Source organism: Pezoporus occidentalis, unplaced genomic scaffold, assembly GCF_034315485.1.
Source record: "Pezoporus occidentalis ecotype Australia unplaced genomic scaffold, CSIRO_AGI_Poc_V1 ctg131, whole genome shotgun sequence".
Classification (NCBI taxonomy): domain Eukaryota; kingdom Metazoa; phylum Chordata; class Aves; order Psittaciformes; family Psittacidae; genus Pezoporus; species Pezoporus occidentalis.
In genome coordinates, this window is record NW_026913115.1 from 1,024,065 (window position 1) to 1,050,038 (window position 25,974).

The following is a 25,974-nucleotide window of genomic DNA, read 5'->3' on the forward strand; positions in this document are numbered from 1 at the left end:
CTATGGATATTATATTGATACAGAAGACACACCTTTAGGAGAACTTTTCCTTCTCCTATGTAATAGAAATTGGTCGGTCCTTAGACCAAGTCCAAGGACAACTTTTCTATTTTGTGGTCTCCATATTTTATTTTATTTTTTTTAATTAAGTAAGGTCAGAGAATCAAAGTGCTTTATCACTGACAGGGTGTCTGATAAAAAAAAAAAATCAAATTTGAACCCTGCTCTATGTGTAAATCAGCCATACTTTAGTTGTACCTCAGTTCATTCATCCTTCATAGGATAAATATGAGAAAGAAAATTCTGTACCTTTTGTAAGCTGATTTCTGTTCAGGTGCAAAGCACAGATTTTTGACTTTCAAAGCCATAAATAGTTTGGGCCATGTTTTTCATCACCCTTGTAATGTAGCTGTTACATCTAAATTTTGCAACAGGTTTTTTAAAATCTTGACTCAATTGATTCTCATTTTTCTCAAAAGAAAATACATATGACTTAGCCTGACAATCTAGAGCTTGGCTGTCCTCTTTGTGTGGTCATTTAAAGCGATCTTTGGACGCAGGTTCACATTTGAAGTATTTTCAGTAGCAAACACGAAATCCAAAACATCTTTTGTCTTTCTTCCTTTAGTGTCAGATTTGCTGCTTGTAGATCTGTTGGTTAGTACTGAGAAGTTTTGTGGTCATAATTGACATGCTGTATTTTCACAAAGCTAGCGCTCTACAGCCTGTTAGCTGATGCTTTAGCATATGCATGGCAGAGAAATGGGCTGAGAGATCTTGGTGATACCATTCTCAGCTGGCTTTTACAGTGAACTAGTTCTTGCCAGCTGAATGGCAGGGGCAATGGCCATGACTAACTCTTGGCCAGACTCCTCTGAGGTATCAGGTAAGGTGTCTCCAAAGTGTCACAGCATTTCACAGAAATGACCATGACATGTGGCTCACCTGACTTCTCAGCAGAGCAGAAATCAGTGTGCTATTTCCTGGTAAACACACCTCAGGGAAGCTATCTAGTAAAATCTGCCCTTTGATATCTCCTTACAAGTGTTAAATTAATGTTGCTGTTTTATATGCTATAGCACCAAAGAAAAAGTGGATTTTTTTTTCTTACTGATTATTGCCATTAACTTAATCCTGCATTAAGATGTGTGCTTACGTCTACTGAAATGTGTGAAATTCAGTGCAGCTTGATAAAGTCTGTCGTCAAAATTATCAGAATCCATCTAAAATTATCATATTTTGCTAGCACGTTATTATATATGCTGTCTTCTGATCCAGATGTTGTTTGACTGGCAGGAGGCAGTACACTGAAATATTTTTATGGTGTCACCCCTTGCATCAGATTAAAGTGCTTGTTTCCAGAGCTGCTGCTTGCTTGTAGATGACAGAGCGTCAGTACCCTGACCAGCTGGGAGGAGAGATTCAAACAAAGGAGAGATATTGTAGGAAGGAAACGGCGAATCTGGACAGCTGTTTCCTTGGTGTGAGAGAAAAAGGTAAAGGTGGTTTGTGCACCTGAGGTTCCTAAAGCAACTGCAGTAACAAACTGTGCTGAACTTGGAGAAGAACAGGCAGATTATTCATCCAGAGATTCTCGCTGTCTTTTTCACGGACCAATAGACTTTCCTGGTTTGTTTTTGAAATAATTTTGCTCACGCGTGTCAAAACTGAGGTTGCAGTAAAACACAAACCATTGCCTAGTTTGTGATTTCCACTTACTGCCATCTAGGTTTCTTCCTTAACAGCATCACTCTGTCTTCTCCTTTTGTTTGCCGGATCAAAGTTCAAACATTTATTAAGCTACCAATATTTGAATTTGAACAGGAAGGAATACAAAAAACAGCCAAACCCCTCAGGGACAATGAAGAGCAAGAGTAGGATTCATGTGCATAAAGTCCTGTTTGTAAGAGACTTGTACTAAGTTGCAGAGAGAAACAGGCATGCAGCTCTTGTAGTACAATCAAAAATACTTCCCAAGCATACTGAAACTTCAGCAGTGCTGCCTTTCTGACTTGATTCACCAGTGCTGCTGCTGTTCAGCTGGGAATAAGCAGACCATCCTGGCACTGATACGTTGATGAAAGTGGAAGATTGACTTTGCTATGTTGTAAATATTGTTGTCTATTTACTTGCCCTTGAAAATGCTATAAATTCTTTGTTACTGTGTAATGAAGTATGAATTATTGCAGTGAGGCTATTTGTAATAAGAAATTAGTCTCAGTACAGTTTTAAAACCTCCACTACATTATACTTTTTTACAGGTTATGAAGGCTGGAAACAAAGTTCATAGCTTTGGAAAGAGGGATCAAGCTATCAGGAGGAATCCCAATGTTCCTGTTATAGTAAGAGGCTGGCTACATAAACAGGTATGCATGTAATCATCTGTTTCTATTCATATACCACTGCAATCACCAAGCAAAAGTAAGTGCCTTTCATGTAACTGCAAAACCAGAAGCATGAACATTGGTGATGCAAGGCAGCATTAGGTGCTCCCACAAGCTCCTGTCATGAGGGGCTTGTGCTCAGCAAGTTTGAAAACCAAGTTCTATGTACAGGTTTGTTTCAGAAGTGGAAACAGTGATAAATGGACATGAACATCATGGTTAAATGTTGAGGCTATAATTTTGTTGTCTAAATCTTGTTATTTTCCCTGTTTTATCCTGTCAGCTTGCTGCCATGCTGATCTTGGTCTCCCTCAAAATGCTGTGTAAACCTGAGGTTGGCTGTAAAGCCCTTATTCCGTCTGCTTCCTTATGCCCTTATACCCTGATCAAAGGCTTAATTCTAACCCATACACCTTTTATTCTTTGAAAGCTGGAGGGACAAAATGAAGGGAGACGGGGATCCATTCACCACACATTGCTGTGGCCATGACCAGTATCCAAGCAAAGGCTGTATTGTAGGATTTCATCCAACAAACAGAATTTTACAGCTGCTGCATCTTGAACTCTTAAGCTGACAGTAGCACGTCCTTGCATGCAAAAAGTAAAACAAACTGTTGTATGAGAGTACTTCCCTTCTTCTAATTTGGCAGTCTGCATCCATCAGATTATCACCAGAGATTCAGGGGCTAGGTTTAGGGATGAGGAGGTGAAGGCTGAAAACTGAGTCTTACAATTATGATTCTACATATACATGAAAGTGTAATCGCTGACAGCCGTTGGCTTCCTTCTGCATGGAGAACTGCTGTCAACTCTCTTGACATCCACTACCCAAGTCCATTAGTTTTCAGGACAGAATCAGAACTCAGATACAGTATGTGTTGACAGCATTGTAGCATGAAAAAGGAAAGAGAAGAAAGTACTTGCATACTTAATATGACTGCAGAAAGAAGGGAAGTAGTATCTGCAACATTGCTCTAGCTATTTCCTTCTGTCTTCTTACGTCTACTTTTAAGCACTTAAAGACTGAAGACACTTTCTGTGCTACTGGTTTCATCAAGGCCTACCTCAGCTGAATAAGTTGTACTTGCTTAGGTTACAGTCTGGCAATTTTGCAATCTTCCAACATTAATTTCAATGTAAATATTACTCATTTTGACAAGGTGATATATATTTTATCTAGAGAGGGAGACATAGATCTCCACAGGCATATTATATTATATTTCATTAGAATTTGCACATTATGCAATCTGGTTTATTTCCTAAGGAATATTTGATTAAATTAGATTTTAAGCAGGGGTAACATACAGGAGAGTGACTGTAAAATTATGGGGGATGATTGAAATCTAAGGTCATACTTCTCAGTGGTGTAGTGATTCTCATCTTGGTCTACAGGCAATCCTTGTTGGAGATTGTGCCACCCAGATGCAGACTTTTTTTCTTTATTGAAGATAAATCTATCTAGATAAAATGTGTTTGTTGTGTATAAGGTTAATCTGAATGCTGTTTGGGATGCAAATTTAATTACTTAATGAAAATTAGCAGTTTGAATATTCTACTCTGATTATTTTATAGCTGTATGTTTTGCCTCTTATCTTTCTTAGTACATAATATTTTGCTAATGAAAACCACTTGTTTTTGCAATTAGTACCATGTTTAGGTAAACTTCTGGTAAACTATCCACTAGTACAAAATTGTTTGATAAGATGTTAGTTTTCCTTAAATGAAAAGTATGTCAAATTTCTTGAATTTCAGGATAGCTCTGGAATGCGGTTATGGAAAAGAAGATGGTTTGTGCTTGCTGATTATTGTTTATTTTACTACAAAGGTGAGTAGATAGTAGCTCTTTTGTTTAGTTCACCTGTTTAAATCACATTGCAAGCATAAGCTAATTGAACTTTTCAGATACAGTTAGGTATTCTGAGAAGATGCATAGTGAAGCAATTACTTATCCATATGTCTTTAATGCAAAGCGAATTTCACGCCAGAGTTGGTGAACAAGGGGGTGCTGTATGATCTTTTGTCACATCAGTTATCCTTGATAGATGCCAAGTTTTACGTTGCAGAACATTTGGCAGCAATACCAGTTTAAGATTTATCCTATCTGTGGCTTGTATTGTGTTGCCTACTTGGTTGCACTTGGACAGGTGATTTTTTGAGAATGCAGTATGGCCAGATCTCAGGGCATTGGTTCATCTTTAATCCAGGGCTCAGTGTAAGAGTGAGAACTTCTGAATCCAGTATTTCTACCAAAAAGAGATTAGATGTGATTTTAGGCTGAAGTAGGAATAATGGATTGCATAAGGTTATTATTAAAGTTTTGAATATTGTGTAGTGTACTACAATTTTTGGAAAGCAGTATGGAATATGAAACTCAAATTGATGTTTCTAGGCACTGCATTTCTCCTACTGATCCATTTAGAGCCAGCAGAAATAAAGGTTTCCTGATTATAGCAATTAGCCTAGATGTAAAATGCCAAATGGAAGGTCCATCACGTTATTCAGCCTGTCAGAGTTCATTTGTCACAATAAGCTTTATTTTCAAAGCATATTATTCTGTATGAATTTAAAAAATTACCACCCAAAAAACCTCCATAACACCACCCCCCCCACCCCCAAATTTTCTTTAAAAAAAAAATTCAGTCTTGTTTCTTTAGAAATGAAACATTTTTCTCCATGTACCATTGGTGTTGAGTCATAAAATTCAGGTCAGAATGGACTTCAGGAAGTGTCTAGTCCAAGTGCCTGGGGAAAGCAGGGTCAGGAAAGAAGTCAGCCCAGGTTGCTCAGGGTTTAATCTAGTCAGGCACTGAAAACCTCCAAGGGTGGAGATGGCGCAGCCTCTCTGATCAGCCTGTTCTGCTGCTGCCCTGTCCTAATGGGGAGAATGCTTTCCTTTATATTCAGTCTGTAGCCGCTCTTTTTTCTGCTTAACGCCTGTTGTTACCCCAGAATGTATTGTTACCCCACTGAAAAGTGCAGTGAATTAGATTCTATTTTTTTTATTCAACAGACAGCAGAGAAGAATCTGTTCTGGGTAGCATACCATTGCCTAGTTATGTAATATCTCCAGTTGGACCTGAAGATCGCGTAAATCGCAAATTTTCTTTTAAGGTACAGTTACAAAGCTTATTAGCTAATCATGTTTTACAGTGTTTATTTGCATTAGAGAAACTGCTGTTGTAAAAAGAAACACTATCTGCTTTCCTATTTATTTATTTTTCAAAGAAGACAGGTTTATTGACTGCCTGTCCAAATGTGACGGCACTTTTTTGTTGCTTATGAATTGACATTCATTAATAACATGTCTATAAGTAAAGATCCTGTTTCTAAACCCAGAAATGAGTATTGATAATTTCTTTCAGTACTGTATATGGATTGAAAGGAAAGTTGTCTCTTTCTCTTTATAGAATACTTGATCCCATTGTGGACTGATGGTCCTTTGCGTTTCGTTTTGTTGTGTTCTTTTAAAAAAATAAACTCATCAGCTCAGTTCTTGCAGTTAGAAAATGACAATGCAGTAGCTTTTAAGGTTTAATTTCTTCATTTCAAGGGTAGAAAGTGGAACCAATTTTTTTCTCCTTTTTTGGGAGGGAAATAGTAAAAGACATGGACTTTTTCAAGGAAAAATGACTCTGATATAGTTTGAGGTTGGTTTTGTGTTTGGTTTTTTTAAAATAGTTTAATATACCGTTCTATGTTATAAAAACTTACTAAAATTAAATAAAACATACATCCTTTCTTGAAAGTGGAAAAACCTGACTCCAGTTGATTGAATTGCAGCAGTAAGGCAAAGTTTAGAAACTTCAGTGTACACTGCATGTTTAAATTCTACTGATACTTGGAGCAGAAAACCTGTTCTTGTATCAAGCAAATGAGATATATAATTAAAATAATTTAGAAATCGGGTTTTGATCTGGTACACTTACGAGATCTGGAAGGAAACTTTCCATTTGAAACTTTTCTTAACTGAAATTCATCTGCTCAGTTTACACTTTCTCTTGCATTTTGATTTTTGGAGTGTTTTAAAATTATAGACTGCCTTTTGTTAATTTTGATTCTATCTTCAAGTGGGTAATGGTTTTAAATTTATTACACAAATATTAACTTGGGAATATACTGTTTAAATATAATGTTTAAAAATGTAACTGTTTAAAAACAACCCAGTGCACTTTGTGGAAATGTTTATTGTGCTTCTTCAAATGCATGGAACATGAGATAGAAGGACAGTCTATAAAGGAACCTTTGTTTAAGGAAAACATTCCGCTCCCGATATTTAATGAGAGTAATTCATAAAGCCCTCCTCTTCTAGAGCCTTTTCCTAGGAAGAAGCACATACTAAAAGAGGACCCAATGTACTTCTAGGCTTCTACTTCTCTTGAATAACCAGGGAAGGTTAGTGCAGACAGGGAAGGAGATAAAGAAAGTAGTGATAATATCTAGATGCTTGAGAGTTGTTTTTTTTTTTTAAATCTGCTTTTTATTTTATTGAAATAGTGTTTTTGAATGTTAATAAAATGTATATTAGGATTGTTAATCACTTTAACACTATCAATGATAATGGCAACAAAACCCCTGTATGTGATATGTGAACATACACACACATGTTTTCCAAGTAGTATGTTCTGTAGGCAAGCTCTGAAGTCACCATTGCCAAGTTATGCCTCTCCTTTTCTGTGGACTATGCTGTGATCATGATTAGTCCTTTTCAGAAACAAGTGCAGACTTACCCTAATCCTTTTAGGGTATCACACCTATGTGAGCTCTACCAAGTCTTCAATCTGAGTCTTTTTCTGAAAATCAGCATGAGCCAGTAACTTGAGACTTTCAACACTGGGTCATTACTGAAAAGGTGATATATAAATAGGCAGTGATTGCAAAAGAAACTTTGTGGTAGAAATCTATATAAAAAATGCCCAACATACATTTCAGGTATTAGTTGGTTGGACGAACCTTAACTGTGCTTTAGGTGTTTGATGATTGAATACAGACTTGCTGCTGCAGTTTCATTTTATTTAGAATCAACTCCTGGGGCAGCAGGAGGATTTTGTTATATTCCTGTTGCATGGCCCCATCCAACACTGACATTCAGTGGTCATGGAGCTGGCTCTGGGCATTCTATCACTCACCAGCCATTGCCTTTATCTAATCTCTTCAGTACACTTTGATATCCAGAGCCTAGATGGACATTCCATCTCACGGCATAGTGCAGCCAGAAATAGAAAACACAAGCAGATTAAGCCCAAAATAAAGATAAGACTTTTTTTGCATTGAAGTCCTGAATGACTGGGAGAATTTGCCATGTCAATTTTTACATTTGGCCTGCCATTTATTTAGATTGTTGTAAATCCTCTGTTACAGTAGAAGTATTGGCTACCATTTTAAGAAGTTGTTTTAAGTTACAATGAGTTTTTGATGCTAGGGAAGCAGTCATACTGTAAAAAATGTCAACATTTTGGTTTGTAGAACTAAAGGAAGGAAATTTACTTAGCAAAGACATGGATGCTTTTTGCATATGGTTCAGTTAGAACAAGTTTTGTAAAATAAATGCTCTCTAGGCTGTATTTTAAATCCTACTAACTGTTAAAATGAACACCATAGGAGTCTAGGAGTCTTCAGAATTCTTTTCCTTTCATATCCCGAGGTGCAGCTTTAAGCTTTTGTGTCTCTTTAGGTGTTTAACAATTACAGGCCTCCAGAACTGCACACAGGTTGTTCAGATGCAATCAAAAACCTGCTTTGAAGTGTAGCAGTATGTATGTTGAATTGTTCTGTTTAGAAACCCTGCTTTTGAGTATCTATCATGACAATTTTTTCACATGGCTTGTCTGTCCCAAGCAAAGTGCTGTGACTAGCTGTAAGCTACTGTCATTATGCTGTGTGGCATCTTTTTAGAACTCAGGATCCTTGCTGCATATTTAGTTCAGTAGCTAACATCTTAAAGTTATTTAATCTAATTGTTACATTTTTTTTAATACAGTAATTATTTGCTGATAAAAATGTAAAGGGGCACAAATTCAATGGATAGATTTTAATGTGAAAAGGTTTGCACAGCATCAATATAAAGCTGGAAATGCTCCCTGTCATTAATAGGGAATTCACTGTACTTTTTAGTAATACCATAATTTTAAATGTAAATTATATCAATTTATGTCCATGTCATCACAGTCTCTTTAGAAGGCCCATTGTCCTCAGTCATAAAAACTCTTTTTAATTGGTCTTATATGTGTTAAAATATATAAGAGAATACTGAAAGTAAACTCATTTGTATGAATCTGACAGTAATACAAATTGAGAAACATGGGAGGCCTACCAATGTTCGATGTAAAGAAAACACAAAAGTTCATACAGAGGCAATGTATGCAGGTATACATTTATATCTAGGGGTGTTCTGATGTTGCTATAAAAGGTAGGAAGTAGCACTGGAGATATAAATTACTCCTTATTACTTTGAATACTACCTTTTAAATATTTTCAGATATACAGTCATCCAGCCTGAGGGCATTCAGACCCTAGGAAGTCAGGCCAGACCATTACTTTCAGAAGATGCTACTACAGCTTGATTTTAAACGTCTTTTCATTACTGGCACTCTAAGACTTACTTAATGGCAGTATCCATTCATTGCTTAGACCTGCTGGGACCAGGGCAAACTTTTTATCTGTTTCTTTGATCTCATTAGTTTTCTTAAGCAATGTTGACATAATTTGTTTGTTTATATTCTCTGCGTCATTGTTGCTTCCTTAAGCTCCCATAGTGCTTATAAAAGTTCTCTGGGTCTGGGGATTCAGGTGAAGAAATGCCAAGGGCTATGAATTGGAGGTGCCATTTTAGAATTTGGAAGAGAGAAACTTTTAGCTTCTAGAAGTACTGAAAAAGCTTAATATTATTTGTGAGTGAAAGGTGAATTGTAATCCACTGTTATTGTGTTTTATAGTGATGGCTCAGAGTCTTGTTTCAATTTTTGCTCATAAATGGTTCATAAATAACAAAATTCAGGAGAAAGAAGATTTTCTTTGTGTATTATAACTTATTGGGAGGACAGACTTTGAAAGATTACAGTTATTAGAAAACTCTTCCCCTCCTCATCTCTTTGCCCTGTATGCTGTGGCTGCTTCTCAGAATTTTGAATGACTGGAGGTGAACATAACAGCTCTAGGCATTAGTTACTTTTAGTACAGTCTTTTGTTAAGTATTTTCTTTGGAAACATGAATCTTTTCATGATTTTAACTTGTTTAACTTTTTGTCCTTGTCTTGTCCTATTGATATACTCTTGGGGTTTACTGTCCATTTCTCCTTCTGTGCATTATGGGAGAGAGACTGCTTTTCTTCTCAGTCTGTCCAGATTAAGGCACCTGAATGCATGAATAGGTACCAGTATTATTTTTTCACTGTTGTGTGTATGGTGTACGTGTGCTGTGTTTGTAGGCTTTTTAGTATGCTATAGTCATCCTAATAGCTACTGCTTTAAAAAAAACACCACCACCAAAAATCCCATCTAGCTTCCCTCTGCTAGCAGTGACAGCTGCAGGACATTGGCACAAAGTGGCGTTCTTGCATATAAAACATGCTACTAATAAATAACTGAAATGTATTTGAAGTTTCCTGTAACCAGTTTTATATATTACAAGCTTCACAATGTTGTGTTTGCTGATGACAACACACTATTTGCATTACCCTTTCTGAAGCTATGAATGTTTATGGCTGTGACAGCTTCAGTCTCTCAAGGGAGAATGGTGCACCATACTTCGCTTTTTTACACCGTTTTCACCTCCAGCCTTTCTGGCAATGCTTTCAGATGTGTTCATCATGCACCACTGAAAGAGAACTGAAAGAGAAGTGAATGAGTTGTCTTGATCAGGACACAGAGGTCAATTAAAACAGACAGCTGTTAAATCCATTTATTGGTGTGTTACGCAATCTCCATAGTTAAGTTACCCAAGGTTCTGTTTTTTTTAACAGCAAGTATATAATGAATGAATGGTAGGGTCCTACTGTGTCATCTGCGGTGGGACAGTCTCATTTTCTGCAGGAGGCACTTCACTTCTAAATTCTAGCATCTACTTCTATGGGCTGAACATGGTCTGCAAAGGAACCCTGCAGTCATAAGATCTAACATTAAAATCACGATTTTACTTTACATCTGGAGCTGCTAATTTTTAGTTTCTTCTTTCACTGGATGGTATCTATAAACAGCAATGAATTCAACACTCCTAAACCATATCTCTTCATCAGGAGACTGTAGCAATAGGACAAGGCGTAATGGGTTTAAACTTAAATAGGAGAAGTTCAGGTTAGATATAAGGAAGAAGTTCTTTACTGTGAGGGTGGTGAGGCATTGGAACAGGTAGCCCAAAGATGTGGTGAAGGCTCCATCCCTGGCGATGTTCAAGGCCAGGTTTTACAAAGCCTTGGGTGACATGGTCTAGTGTGAGGTATGGCAGGAAGGTTGGAACTTCGTGATCTTAAGGTCCTTTCTAACCCTAACTATTCTATGATTTGTTTTGATCATTTGTAGTGGTCTCAAAATGGGGAAAAAAGAAAACCCCAATGCCAAAGAAGAAAACCTAAAGAACTTAACCAGGCAAACACGAAATCATAGAATAGAATCATAGAACAATTAGGGTTGGAAAGGACCTTAAGATCATCTAGTTCCAACCCCTTACCATGGGCAGGGACACCACACACTAAACCATATCACCCAAGGCTTCGTCCAACCTGGTCTTGAGCACCACCAGGGATGGAGCATTCACAACCCCCCTGGGCAACCCATTCCAGTGCCTCACCACCCTCACAGGAAAGAATTTCCTCCTTATATCCAGTCTAAACTTCCCCTATTTAAGTTTGAACCCGTTACCCCTTGTCCTATCACTACAGTCCCTGATGAAGAGACCTTCCCCAGCATCCCTGTAGGTCCCCTTCAGATACTGGAAGGCTATTACACTTTTTCTCTCCGCTAAAAAAAGAAAAGAAAAAAAAAAAAAAAGAAGCTATCCAGCGTGGAAGAGTGAATTCAGGATCATAGAATCATAGAATAGTTAGGGTTGGAAAGTACCTTAAGATCATCTAGTTCCAACCCCCCTACCATGGGTAGGGACACCTCACACTAAACCATGTCATGTAAAGATTCATCCAAACTGGCCTTGAACACGGCCAGGAATAGATCATTCACAACCTCCCTGGGCAACCCATTCCAGTGCCTCACCACCCTAAGAGGAAAGAACTTACTCCTTATATCCAATCTAAACCTCCCATGTTTAAGTTTTAACCTGCTACCCCTTGTCCTGTCACTGCAGTCCCTAACGAAGAGTCCCTCCCCAGCATCCCTATAGGCCCCCTTCAGATACTGGAAGGCTGCTATGAGGTCTCCACGCAGCCTTCTCTTCTCCAGGCTGAGCAGCCCCAACTTCCTCAGCCTGTCTTCATATGGGAGGTGCTCCAGTCCCCTGATCATCCTCTTGGCCCTTCTCTGGACTTGTTCCAACAGTTCCATGTCCTTTTTATGTGGAGGACACCAGAACTGCACACAATACTCCAGGTGAGGTCTCACAGGAGCAGAGTAGAGGGGCAGGATCACCTCCTTCGACCTGCTGGTCACGCTCCTTTTGACGCAGCCCAGGGTACGGTTGGCTTTCTGGGCTACAAGCGCACACTGAAGCTGGCTCATGTTCAGTTTCTCATTGACCAACACTGCCAAGTCCTTCTGCGCAGGGCTGCTCTGAATCTCTTCTCTGCCCACCCTGTAGCTGTGCCTGGGATTTCTCCGACCCAGGTGTAGGACCTTGCACTTGGCATGGTTAAACACAAGTGTGTCCAGGTCCCTCTGGATGGCATTCCTTCCCTCCAGCGTATCAACCAAACCACACAGCTTGGGGTCATCAGCAAACTTGCTGAGGGTGCACTCAATCTCACTGTCCATGTCACCAACAAAGATGTTGAACAAGACCGGTCCCAACACCAATCCCTGAGGGACACCACTTGTTACTGCTCTCCAGCTGGACATTGAGCCATTGACCACAACTCTTGCGTACTGCCATCCAGCCAGTTCTTTATCCACAGAGTGGTCCATCCATCAAATTGATGTCTCTCCAATTTAGAGACAAGGATGTCATGTGGGACAGTGTCAAACGCTTTGCACAAGTCCAGGTAGATGACATCAACTGCTCTACCCCTGTCCATCAGTTCTGTAGTCCCATCATAGAAGGCCACCAAATTCGTCAGGCAGGATTTCCCCTTAGTGAAGCCATGCTGGCTGTCTCCAAGCACCTTGTTGTTTTTCATGTGCCTTAGCATGCCTTCCAGGAGAATCTGCTCCTAGATTTTGCCAGGCACAGAGGTGAGACTGACTGGTCTGTAATTCCCTGGGTCATCCATTTTCCCCTTCTTGAACACGGGGGTTATATTTCCCTTTTTCAAGTCGTCGGGAACTTCACCTGACTGCCATGATTTCTCAAATATGATGGCCAGTGGCTTCGCAACTTCATTTGCCAGCTCCTTCAGGACCCGTGGATGGATTTCGTCAGGACCCATGGACTTGTGCACATTCAGGTTTTTAAGATGGTCTCGAACCTGATCCTCTCCTACAGTGGGCCCAAGGTCTTCATTCTCACAGTCCCTGCGTCTGCCTTCCAAGACTTGGGTGGTACAGTCAGAACCTTTGCCAGTGAAGACTGAGGCAAAGAAGTAATTCAGAACCTCAGCCTTCTCCAAATCCTGTGTCGCTAATTCTCCCAATAGCTTCCAGAGGGGGCCTACGTTCTCCCTAGTCTGTTTTTTATTTGCTATGCACCTGTAGAATCCCTTCCTGTTATCCTTTATATCCCTAGCCAAGTTTAATTCTAACTGGGTCTTCTTTCCTAACCTGGTCCCTAGCTTCCCGGACAAAATCCCTGTACTCTTCCCAGGCCACCTGTCTTCCTTCCACCTTTTATAAGCCTCTTTTTTCAACTGAATTTTCCTCAGGAGCTCCTTATCCATCCAGGGAGGTCTCCTGGCCCTCCTGCTGCACTTCCTTCTAGTTGGGATGCAACACTCCTGAGCTTGTAGGAGGTGATCCTTGAATATCAGCCAAGAGTCTTGGCCCCCCCTGTCCTCTAGGGCTATATCCCATGGAACCTCTACTAAGCAGGTTCCTGAAGAGGCCAAAGTCTGCTCTCTTGAAGTCCACGGCAGTGAGCTTGCTGCGTGCTCTTCTCACTGTCTCAAGGATTTCAAACTCGACCATCTCATGATCGCTACCACCAGCGTTGCCCTGGAGCGTCACATTTCCAACCAGCCCTTCCCTGTTGGTGAGCACGAGGTCAAGCATGGCACCTCTCCTTGTTGGCTCCTCTATTACTTGCAGGAGGAAGTTGTCTTCCACACAATCGAGGAACCTCCTGGATTGCTTGTGCTGTGCCATACCGTCCCTCCAAAAGACATCAGGGTGGTTGAAGTCCCCCATGAGAACAAGGGCCGGCGAGCGTGAGGCTTTTCCTATCTGTCTATGGAGTGCTTCATCCGCAGGTTCTCCTTGATCAGGCGGTCTGTAACAGATCCCCACAGTAATGTCTCCCATAGCTATATTCCCTTTAACCCTGACCCACAAACTCCCTGTGGACTGCTCTCCTGTCCCCAGACAGAGTTCCATACTCTCCAGCCTATCCCTAACATAAAGGGCAACTCCCCCTCCCCGCCTGCCAGGCCTGTCCTTCCTAAAGAGCCTGTAACCTTCCATTCCAACACTCCAGTCGTAGAACCCATCCCACCATGTTTCTGCGATGCCTATTATATCATACCCCCGTAGACATGCACACATCTCTAATTCCTCTTGTTTGTTCCCCATGAAAAACTCCTTAAATTCCTAAATGCACAGTTGATCAGGGCTACTGTTTTATATATGTAAATCATGGATTTGTTTCCTCTGTTTAAGATAGGTAGCTAATGGTGGGAAGGGAGAAGAAACCACCTTGTATTCCCTTACAAGCCAATGCTTTGGGGATACTTTGGGGACACTTTTCTCTTAGCAGGGGAATCCCTTGGACTTCTCTGTGTAAACCCTTCCTCCCTTTCCTTTTCACCTCCTTTTTTTCTAGCTGGTTTGCTACATTCTCAGCCTTTCCACTCCTGGGGTGATGGCAGGCCAGGGACTGGCCCCTCTGGAGACTGTAGTACCACAGTTTTCAAAACAGAGGCTTCCTTGCTTGAGGTTCAGAAGGGAAAGGCCACATTTCACACATTCACAGATTTTAGAGCACTGTAACAGCAAGCAAATATTTTGCTCTTTGGAGTTGTTGATATGGGTCTTTACGGTTATGGTAATTTGGAAATTTTAACATTTAGGGAGGCCTGCACTGGGTTTTGTTAAAACTATTGCTGTGTATCTGAAGCCACCTGTGATTGTAGAGTGTTTGGGTTTGGTTTGTTTGTTTGTGTTATTTTACTTTGGAATAGTGAGAGTGGATTTAACTGCATAAAAGGATCATTCATTTAGGGAAGATTTGTGAAAGATATTTAACATTTAACAGAAGTTGTAGACAAATTAAAAAGTTGAGAGAATTTTTTTCCTTTAAAAATCTCCAACAGCCCAACCCTGCCTCAGCAGTGTTTCAATGCCATTAGCTTTTGTGTGGGGTAGCAGAATTAGTTTTATAGACAGCAATTTAAATTGCTAATTTTATTTTAGTATCATTACAAGAGCTTTCAAGCCAACTATATTCTCTTCAGTTTTTTGGAAAGTAAGTAGATGAATCTTTCCCTATTAAGCTGAAGTACATCTGTACAGTAACTTTGAGAAAATACAAGAAAGTGTTTCAGGACTGATACGACTTAGTAATATCTATATTATTGATTAGACAAATGTGGATGAGATTTTATTAAATTCAAGTAGCCTAGTGTTACAGACATTCCACATTGAATACGTTTGAATATAGAGGAATTTCCAATATTCCATAGTTTGCAGTGGAATTTCATAAATTATTTTGGTTTGCAGAAATACTTGTAAATATTTTATGTGCTGTAATAATTCAATCAGTGTTACTAAGTGTATCAGTAAGTTTTGTGGTTTTGCTGCTAATATGGAGGTTCAAGTGCATGCTTTAACCAAAAGCTCCTAACATGCATTATAATCGGTTCTTAAATAAGCAATTTAATTGCTTGAATTGTAAGATACTGTCTATGTTTTGTCTGAATAAATTGCTGTATTAAATGAGCTGGGAAAATTTGCTAGCTTATGCATGTCTCAGTGAGAATTTCTTTAATTTGTTCTACATGGTATTTATGGCAAATGAAATGTATCAGTTAAGTGAAAATGAAAAGCTGAAATTTCTTACTATGAAAAACAGACACACTGCACTTTTAGTCTTAATAGTGTGAAAAAATGATAGGGGAATTTCAGTAAAAATCAGAGAGTGCCTTTAGAGTTTGCTGTGGTAGCCCATTGTGGCAGTGTAACAGTTTTACCCAAAATTCAAGAAACATTGAGGAACCTGAAAAGGTATTTTTAAAGGTGTGAAGAAAAGTTACAGTATTTTTTTTTATTTTTTTTTGTGTGTGGGGGGGGTGAATGAAAGGGCTCTCTGACTTCTTTTTAATTTCCTTTACAGGCTGTTCATACAGGTATGCGGGCATATATTTATAATAAGAATTCTGTTATTGGCTCTCAGGCAGAGCATTCAGGGATGCGGACATACTACTTCAGTGCAGATACCCAAGAGGATATGAATGGCTGGATCCGGGCTATGAATCAAGCTGCCCTTATGCAAACACGCTCTTCTTCACTGAAGAGGCAAGTTCACTACAGAAATTGTTAGCTTGTAAAATTTTGTCATCTATTTTATGCATATGTATATAAAAATCAGATTGGTGATTTCTGAAAGTCTGTGCAGGAAAGCTGTATGCATAGATTTATAAATGTGTGCATGAAACTCATTCCCATTTTAAGGAAGTAATTATTTTAAGTTTACATTCTGTTGCAAAACAGTTAACATAAATTAAGAAAACCTGGTGTTCAGTATTTGTGTGTACACTCAAATTGTGTGCCCACATTTACTGACATGGATTAATTTCTGTGTTTATATAGTTTTTTAGGGAATTTCAGTTAAAAGTTGCAGGTCTTCTGAGCAAATTAGTACATCTTCAATAGCCAATTGGTAGCCTTGAGGAGAGGAAAGTCAAAAGGGAAGGACAGAAGAATAATGAGTTGTTTCAAATGAACTAGGACTTTTAGAACTTGGATTAAAATGCTGTTAAGAGTGAAAGAATGTTAAAGATGGGTAAATTGTGAGTTCATGATTATGGATGTTAAGTAATTTCTGAAGGTATTAAATGCTTATTTTTCACTTACTTTGGTGGCCTTTAGTACTTGTAAAAGGCTTTGTTCTTTTTTTCTGTGTAGAAACAAAGCACTGTTACAAAAGGAGGATGTCCTTTGTCCTGTTATTCTTAATTAGTGCTAGAGGCAAACGAATTCATTTGTGCCTTCATGTGCTTCCAGTTTTTCCCTTTTCTTAAAATTGATGTAGCCTTCTTGATGTTTTGACTTAGGAATGTGATTCTTTCCCTACAACTTGTGAAAGAAGACTCTGTACTGTAAGACAACCTTGCTTTAACCATTGGGCCTGTGAGGATTAAAATGTCAGGGTGCAGTTTCTTAGAGTATCTTACACTGCTGCTTGCTCTTTACAAGTAAAATATAAGCAAAGGTCCAACATCTCTCCCACATCTTTACATCTTCTATTATTTAATATTAAGTGTTTCTGGATTTACATTCCAAATAACACATAACCTGTTACCTGTTTTTTCTTTATATTCTTTATAAGGATAGAAGTAGTTGAAAGAAAAATTGGGGAAGTCTGGCACATTGGAAGTATTGATCCAGTGTCCCTCCCCCTAGTCGACTCTTCATTTTGAGAATGAAGTGAAAATCATTGCTTGATTAGTTAGTTTCAGAGAAGATGAGGTGCTACTCTGAGATCAATAATACTCCATTGAGTTGTAAGAGAGAAAGAGAAGTTTATCACTATAAGAAGATGAAGAAAATGGCAGATTAAGTGTGTTATGTGTCAAAACCAACATAAATCTTTCAAGATCCTTAGACATTATATAGTGGGTTGTAAGTTTAATATCAAGGCTTCTGGTACAGATTTTTGGAAACATTTATTCAGTAAGGTAAATAAGCAAAATGGTGGCCATTGCAGCATGTATTAGGAGTGATGGAGACTATTTTTAATTTTATTTTTTGCAGGAATAGCTTCCAGGTTCTAAATTCCCTGGACAATGATAGTACTTACTCAAATGCAGATACTCTTCTGTTCTGCTGGCCAGAAATGAGTAGTCCCTTAGGCATCTACAAAGATATGACAGACTTTTTTTTACTTTGCAATGAGCAATTGGCAGTTTGGTTTTGTTTTTTTTGGCTTTCAGTGTTTCCTAGGATAGAAAGGCTTTCTTTTTTTCATTTTTTTTGACACAATATTGCACAAGTTTAACATTTATTTCATACATTATTAGTATTTTCAGTCATTTTTACAGATGCATATAAATGATTTCTGCTTCCTTGATAGCACTGTAAAGATAAATTGTCTTAATTGGAATGATAACTGAGCTTTGCTGAGCATATTTATCTTACATGTCAAATTAAGCAGAGCCTGGAGAAGGTGCCTTTGCAGGTATGTTTCCTAAAATAGTAACAAGACCACATCACCCTTTCACAGTTAAACAGTGTTCATTATTTTCTTTTCAGAGAAACTGAAAAAGTGGATCAGCAAGCTGTTCCTCAAGTCAATCATGTGGATGCCTGTAAAGAGTGTGTGAAGGCAGAGATTACAGATACAAAAGAAAGTTGTCAAAAATCAGCTGAAATCGTCAGATATGATGAGGAGATAAGAAGAGAAAAAGCAGAGGAGGAGCGTTATGTCCACAGAAAAGAAACTCCAGAAACTAAGAAGGAAAAGGCTAAGCATGCGTTAACAGAAGCTGATTCATTATTTCCAGACTTAAGGAATGCATCATGGTCCCGCTCTCAGCCAGCTGAGAAGAATGGAACACTTCCTAGTTCATTAAGTATGAGTGCTGGCCTAGTGGAGCAGAATGGTACCAGCTCATATAAAAGAGGGTTTGTTCCCAGAACAAATCCAGATAAACAGATTCAAAGAAAAAGTAACATGGCTCAAGTGGAGCACTGGGTAAAAGTCCAAAAAGGAGACACAAGAAGGTTAGTAATAAGCCCATCTTTAAGTAGACTGCCAAGTGGCATTTTCTTAAATGCAAGGAAAATGTGTATTAGTAATATGTTTAGTGGAAATCAGAATGATATATAAGACAATTTACTTACTCATCGAGTGCAGAATGGTATTTTTGAAATGTTTATCTCATGGGAAGGTTCAGTATGGAATTGGCTAATCAAATCCTTTGAATGTTCTCGCTATATTGCAACTAGAAAAAGTGAGATTAAAGTGCTTTTTTTATTATTGTTTTTAATCACTATAGTTGCTTAAAACTTAAAAAAAATTGCTACAGTTGAAAAGCCAGAAAGTGAAGTGCAGCCCCCAGTTACTTCTTATTCATAAACAACTACACAATACAAACTATAGATAATTGTTTGTTTTCCACTTAAAAAAATGCTGATTTTTTTCTCCTCTGCCTTCTGTTCCTGTTCCAAGCATCCATTCAGTCTTCTGTATCAGATCACTACACTCAGAGTCACAGCGTGAGCGTCATATATTAAAAGATCTCCGCATATTCATTTAGTTAATGAAGAGGTCTTAGGATGTTGCCATGGTCTCCAGGATTCTCTTTTCCCTTTTCAGTCCCTGAAAATTATAGACATTGTCCCAAGAAGTGGAAGATGCCCTGGAATGCTTTTGTAATTTAAAAATCTTAAAATTGCTTTAAAGTGTGCAGTCAGATTAGGTACCAGTTGAAATAATGAAGTGATGTCTATATGTCCCTGTTCAGAATGTCACCTTGTGTCAAGTGTCTAGAAAGACAGTTCTGGTCTGTGATGCATGTGAGAAGTTTTCAAATATACGTAATCTACTCAATTACTACTTCATACATTTGCTAAAAACTAATTATAATATAGAATATTAGGAGACGTTAGCATGTGGGGTTTAGGAGGGAGAAAACATTTGGGGCATTTTCTTTTTAATGCTTATTGAAGCTCACATTTGTCATTTTGCATCCAGTAAGAAATTTAAGGCTTGTTAGTTCTGTTTGGAAGTCCATTCTTGTACTCTCTTATCTTTGGAATTACTCCTGAAGAAGTTTTCATACTTTTTATTATTTAACGTTCTTCTGGATTGCTAGAGGCAATTTAGGATCATAGAATAGAATCATAGAATCTTAGAATTTTTTGAGTTGGAAGGGACCTTAAAAGATCATTCAGTTCCAGCCCCCTGCCACAGGCAGGGTCAAAACTTGCTTCACTTTTTGCAACATTTTTTACTTGGATATCAATCAGGGCTTCCCGAAAGAATATGACTAATGACAAAAAGTACTTGGTATGTTAGTTCCTCTTACATGCACAGATAGATTAGTGTAAAATAATACAGAAAAATACTGAATTAGCCAGTGCTTAAAAAAAACTTATGTTGATGTTTTTCACATTAAAAGTGCAGGCAGTAATGAGGCTTGACTGATAGCTAAATAAGTACTGTTTTCTTCCTAATTACTTTTTCCAGTAAATCAACTTTAGGTGTGTGTCAGGTGTAGCGTTAAGAGAGTGCGGTTGTAGGTGCTAGGTTTTGTTCTAGGTAAAACTAGCTGCTCAGCTGGAGCTGCTAAGCATTCAGTGAAACTTTGCAGGAGTTAACTACAGTTATATAACCAAAGTATACCTATATATAAATATAAATGTTCTTCTTACCTAAACAACTTGCTTTATGTTCTGTTTTAGTTCAGTTGACCTTGTTTTCCCTGCCAAATGCTGTTATATTTGCTATATTCAGAATAAATTCCACATTACCTTCCTGAAGAGTAATGGATCGATCTTTCAAATGACACCTTCTCTTAAGGTGCTGAAGTTGTTGCAGTGCATTTAGCTGATGGATAGAAGTCGCATGCTAGTTGTCAAATGTCTTCTTGATTACAGGATGTAGAAATTTAAGATAAGGATGATAATCTGATTGACATTCCATTTTCATTTTAATAAATATGTGCATTAATTTCTTAATGCTCCATGTTGACTGTTTCCAGCTGAAATATTACAGATGAAGAACCTCTGAAGAGTTAGAAGCCTTTATAATTTTTGAACACAGAATAAATACAGTTTTACTTGTTTCCTGTCAGGTGTATAAAGTTGCAATGATTGCCAGGAAGTTGATTACAAAAGGAAGAACCCTTCACACAAATACAGCAGTTGTTTGTGTAATTATTTGCAGGGATTGCACCTTTTATGTAGATATTTAGATATTTCAAATAGATATTTTACTAGCCCTTTTTATAAAGCACTCAGAACTGTTTGCCTATTTGGAGATTCACTTCTCTTGGACAATGACACTACAGTCAGATCCAGTGTAGTCATCTAACCCTACTCTCTCAGCAAAGGAGAATACCTGCTTTATTGAGGTTCATGCTAGCCTTTGAGAGAGATCTAGAGTATTGGAAGAAGGTTTGAAGGGAGGCTTTTAGGAGATTTTGGTTTTGAGTAATTAAACGTCAGGACCATTAAAACAGCAGCTGTCCAGAAACCATTAGTCTTTGAATTGATTCCTGTGCCTGTATTGACATAGTGAATAGGTAATTGTAAGAAATTTGCTATTTCTAGCAGTTCGTTTGCACTCAAAAATGTATACAGAAATCTGATAAATGCAAGCTTAATATTTCCCAACTAAATGCCGCCATGTTGAGGAATTTCCTTCCTTGCTGCAAATACAGTGTTAAAACATTTCTTGGTATGCAGAACTTTCCTGATTTGCCTAAAGAAGAAACATGTCTTTGTAAGCTTCTGTTCATTCCTGTGAATGGGCATAGTGTTTCCAATAATTGTATTTGTTTTCTTTTGAACATTTGTTTTCTTTTTGCAATATCTACTGTGTGGTTGTTTCCCATTGCAGACTCTTGATGATTTTCATGGCCAATAATCATATAATATGGCATGAAGCCATTTTTCACTCTTCAGTGTCTGCTTTTTTATGTTCTTTATACCTCATTATTCAAGTGATGGAGATTCTCAAGAACAGCTGCTTTTGCTCACTTTTACTCTTGATCCCTGAGAAAACAATTGTCCACAGTCAATTGTGGACTTACTTGGGTCATCTGGGACATTGTTCCTTTCCTATTACTAGGAATTGGTATATCATCTTAGTGCCTATTTTTATATAACGCACATTATTTTTAAGGGTCTGAAACCTTGTGTGGTAGAGATGCCACCTGCTTGAAGCCTGTCATCTTAGCTGGAGGCTTCTCCCTATTTCGTATACTGAGAAATTGCAACTTGCCTATATGTAGGCAGTTGCCTCTAAAGTTCAGCTTTGAATATGACTTTCCCTGTGCAATGTAATGCGTGTGCATTTCCCAGCTGCTCCGAGTGCTGTTTCCATCCAAACAGTTTTTAATTCCTCTTGCACAAGTTCTTCCTTTTCTAAAACAAAGGCATGATTTCCACCGCCACCCATGCAAAAATAAAACCCAAACCCTTCAAAACCAACAACAAAATAAAAAACTAAAACAGACCAACCAAAAATAAACTAAAAAACCAACCAAAGAAACAAAACAAAACAAAACAAACAAAAAAAAAAACAACACAAAAACCAAACCAAAAACCAACCAACCAACCAACAAAAAGAAACCACAAAACAAAGAACCTCTTAACACTCATGGGGTCTTTGATGTTTTAGACTGTTTTGGCTCCTAAAGCTGTTAGGCCTGATGGCTTTATTGACTCGCATTAATTCTGGACTGGTTTCAGTTCTTCACCATTTCAAGTCCAATTAGAAAATAACCACACACAGATGGTTTGCAACATTTTCCCTGCCCATGGCAGGAGGGGGTTGGAACTAGATAATCTCAAGGTCCTTTCCAACCCTAACTATTCTATGATTTAATAGTTTGGCAATGCCTTCATAAAGGCTGCATCAGTTTGGTGTATAGGAATGGTCAAGCTCTCTTCCCCATTTTTCCACAGAGAAATCACCTAAAGGATCTGTCATGCCTGTCTCAGATGTCATTTCAAGGCATAACTGGCTCCAAGCTTTCTCAGTTCTCATTCCTATCTAGAGAAAACACATTTCTACCAATCACTGTGATTTTTCATGTGGAAAGAATTGGCAGTACAGTGCAGAACATACAGAGTACCCATGAGGTAATGAGCTAGGCAAAGAGGTTACTTAACTGCTGAAGACTCATCTTTTGGTTGCCCCTGTTCATACTACCTGCCTGCCTTCACTGTGAAATTTGAAATAGTGTCGACGCTCTGTGGTATGAGAGAAGAGCTTTTACAGATCTGTAATCCTCCATGCAGTACAGGGTAGTTATTCTGCTTTTTGGCATGAGGAATTATGTATCCTTTCAAGAGCATCCATGTTTCAAGACAGCCCAACAGTGCCAAATCCTTCAAATAGGAGGTGGGGACAAGTACTGGCCAGCAGTTACTGGTAGAAATTCTATTCCTCCTCCTTCTGTTAATCTTGGATGCTGAACAGAGATGTTACTTTCCATCCTGCCCTTTCTTTTATGTGGAATTCCTGTAGAGTGGTGAACGTGGTCTGAGTTTCTGCATTTGTGGTTGTTTTTTTTCTTGGGTTGTTTGTCAGTTTTTGGGGTGTTTTTTTTTTGTTGGTTTTTTTTCATATCATTGCTCTGTAGCAAGTCTAGCAGAATAGCTTCTGTCTGGAGATCCTGAATTAATGGAAGAATGGCTGCATCTGCAGAGATCCCAGATGTTTAACTGGAGAATCAGAAATTAGTTTATGCATGAGGCTATGGAAAGATTTTGACTTCAAAGTAGGAGAGGGAGCTAACTATGGTTTGTCAAAGCCTTTGCTATCTTAACTGCCTACTAAAAGATATAATTTCTACAATTTAAGTGTATGATGGATGCAGTACTAAAGCCAGGATGTAATGCCTCTTTATATTCTAGTCTAGTTTGTTAATGAGGTTTGTTGTAAAAAGCCTTGTTGCTTAAAACAGTAGAAACAGTAGCATTAGGTCAGATGAAGGTAAATCATACAGACCTGGGGACTTTGAGCTGTTTCTTACCTTCTTTTTGCTTCATTTATGTGAAGAAAAATTATCTGAGGTACTTATTCTGTAACTTGTGAGATTTCCTCTTGCCCTTCAAGGTAATTTTTTCCAATGAGCGTGCAAGTGTTGTTCGTGAACCGCACCACCTAGTGGCTTTCGGTGGAAAGAAATATTTTTGTTTACAGGTCTGCTCTTTAAACACAACAGTAATTCCTTTCTTCATGTTCTCGACATTTTTGTTTTGGCCTAAGTACATAATACTGCTGTCCTTTAAGTTTATTTCTAGTAGGTCAACCTAGATTAGCCACCAAGTTAAAAGCCTGTATTTATACTATTTGCATCTTTGCATGAATACAGTGTAATGTTTTTGTGCAGGTTAGATTTCATTAATTATTACTTTTTAAATATTTTTATAAATTCTTTTTAAATGACTTTTGTGTGTTGTGTCTTGTAGCTTCTCTACTAATGTCATTAGAGATTTTACATTTTTTTATCATTCCCTCCTGTTCATGAGTGTATGCTAAAATTTGCCCTTTTTTACCCGCTCCATTATAGCCTCGCTTCTGATCAGACTCTTACACGTCAGGGTCCCAATCCACCTTTTCCTGAAAACTATCACACTTTGCCAAAGAATACCCAGCAGCCTTCAGGGAGCTCACCACCACCACCAAACCGCAGTGTGCCGAGTGACTACAAATATGCACAAGATCGTGTCAGCCACTTGAAGATGTCCCAGGAGGAAAGGAAAGCAAATAAGGACGGAACTGTGTGGCAGCTGTATGAATGGCAGCAGAGACAGCAATTTAAACATGGCAGTCCCACTGCCCCACTTTATGTAGGGTCTTCAGACTTAATTGATCGTGGTAAGTCAAAAAGTTCATTAGATGTTCCACGATCAATATCTGTTCCACCCTCTCCATCTGATATTCCTCCACCTGGACCTCCAAAAAGCTTTCTCCCAAGGAGACCACACACTCCTGCAGGAAGGCTTACAGTTAAACCATCTGATGAAAGACAGACTACAGATGTTCCTTTTGCTGGATCGCCCAGGAAGATACGAAGTCATGCTGTAAAGGTTTGTATGCAGTATAACTGATTTCAAACTATTCTGCGTGTGGTGCGATACACTGATAATTTTATTTAGTGATTTTTCATTGGACAGAAATTACAGAAGTTAATACAGCGGATAATGTTCTCCCAAAGCCCTTAATCTTTCTGATTCTTTCAGATTTTTTCGGGGGGGGGGTGGGGGTGGGGGTGGGGGGTGGAATTCATGGCACATCACATTGGTTTGAAATTTTTATTAAAAAACTGGAAGGCATATGTTTATATGTATAAAATATACAAATTGAAGTATTTTAATGTATAGAGTAGGTAGGCAAGAATTTAAAACTCAGCAGGATGAATTCTTCATGGATTATTTACTTATGCTTGTAGCCTTCATTGTTTGCCGTGTTTGTTTTCTCTATATGTTTTTTTTTATTGTAGTTAGTCTTACAGCTGATTCAGATTTTAGTTATGGCTAAAACCGTAATAGTTTTTCATGCATTTGATAGTTTAAGCTCTTTACAGAGCATTATCGGTAGGCTAACCAAAATCAAATAGTGTTAGTCTGAAACTTTAACCTTCTTCAGAGTTTCATTGTGGGTTTTTTTTTTTTTTGTAAGCACTGTGCTGTGTTGTAGGTACTTCTTAATCAGAGGTGACAGAGGTTTCCCTGTTCAGTACTCCATGTAGCTCTCCTTGCCTAAGGAAACTGGGGAAATTCAAGATTCAATCAAAGTAGGATTTGCTTGTCTTGGTAGCTCTTACACTGGAATAAGTGAAGATGAAAGCCTCTGTATTCTTTAACAGAACCATGGGCTCTGATGGCAAAGGTATTTGCAATGAAAGAGACTTGTAAATTCACATACCCAGCATAGGTTCAGGCCCGTGACTGTAGGTTGCGTGGCAGTCTCATGCATGGTTTAGACTTTTTACCTAGCGTATATGTGTTGTAGGTATCAGATGTCTTTCAGCACTTATAGATGTATAGTATACCATCAGAGGATTAATTAGTGATGTGCAGCACTGGAAATTAATTATTTTTTTTTTCATGCCTGGTATTGTTTTCTCTGTGTGTAAGTTGAAGAAGCATTACATCCCTTTCAAAGGAATGTACAGCAGTCTTTTCCCTTCCTGTGCAATGTGGCTGCATGTATTTTACTCATACGACTCTTTTATGTCATCCTGGTTTTACTAATATAGGGAAACAGTTTTCCTCATCTGTGAAACTTTTCAGTGAAACTTCTTCAAAAGTTTCTGGAGAAAATGCCCATGTTTCTGTATGTAAGCACCCAGTGTCATTTTACATTTAAATGTATATGTTTTCAGAATTTTGTGATACTCCCTCCTCTGTAGAATTCTTTATTAAATTCCATTCAGTTACATTT

At 38.3% G+C, this 25,974-nt stretch overlaps 1 protein-coding gene across 2 annotated transcripts in view; it reads left to right on the forward strand.

Annotated features, from left to right (window-relative positions):
- PLEKHA7 (pleckstrin homology domain containing A7) overlaps positions 1–25,974 on the forward strand; it is a 167,568-nt gene that overhangs the window by 109,201 nt on the left and 32,393 nt on the right. For both annotated transcript variants that reach the window (XM_062608894.1, XM_062608895.1), the window contains exons 6-11: positions 2,262–2,366; positions 4,137–4,209; positions 5,395–5,495; positions 15,964–16,145; positions 18,102–18,572; positions 24,098–24,617. In XM_062608894.1, the coding sequence (XP_062464878.1) occupies positions 2,262–2,366; positions 4,137–4,209; positions 5,395–5,495; positions 15,964–16,145; positions 18,102–18,572; positions 24,098–24,617 (1,452 nt within the window). The remainder of the gene's footprint in view (positions 1–2,261; positions 2,367–4,136; positions 4,210–5,394; positions 5,496–15,963; positions 16,146–18,101; positions 18,573–24,097; positions 24,618–25,974) is intronic.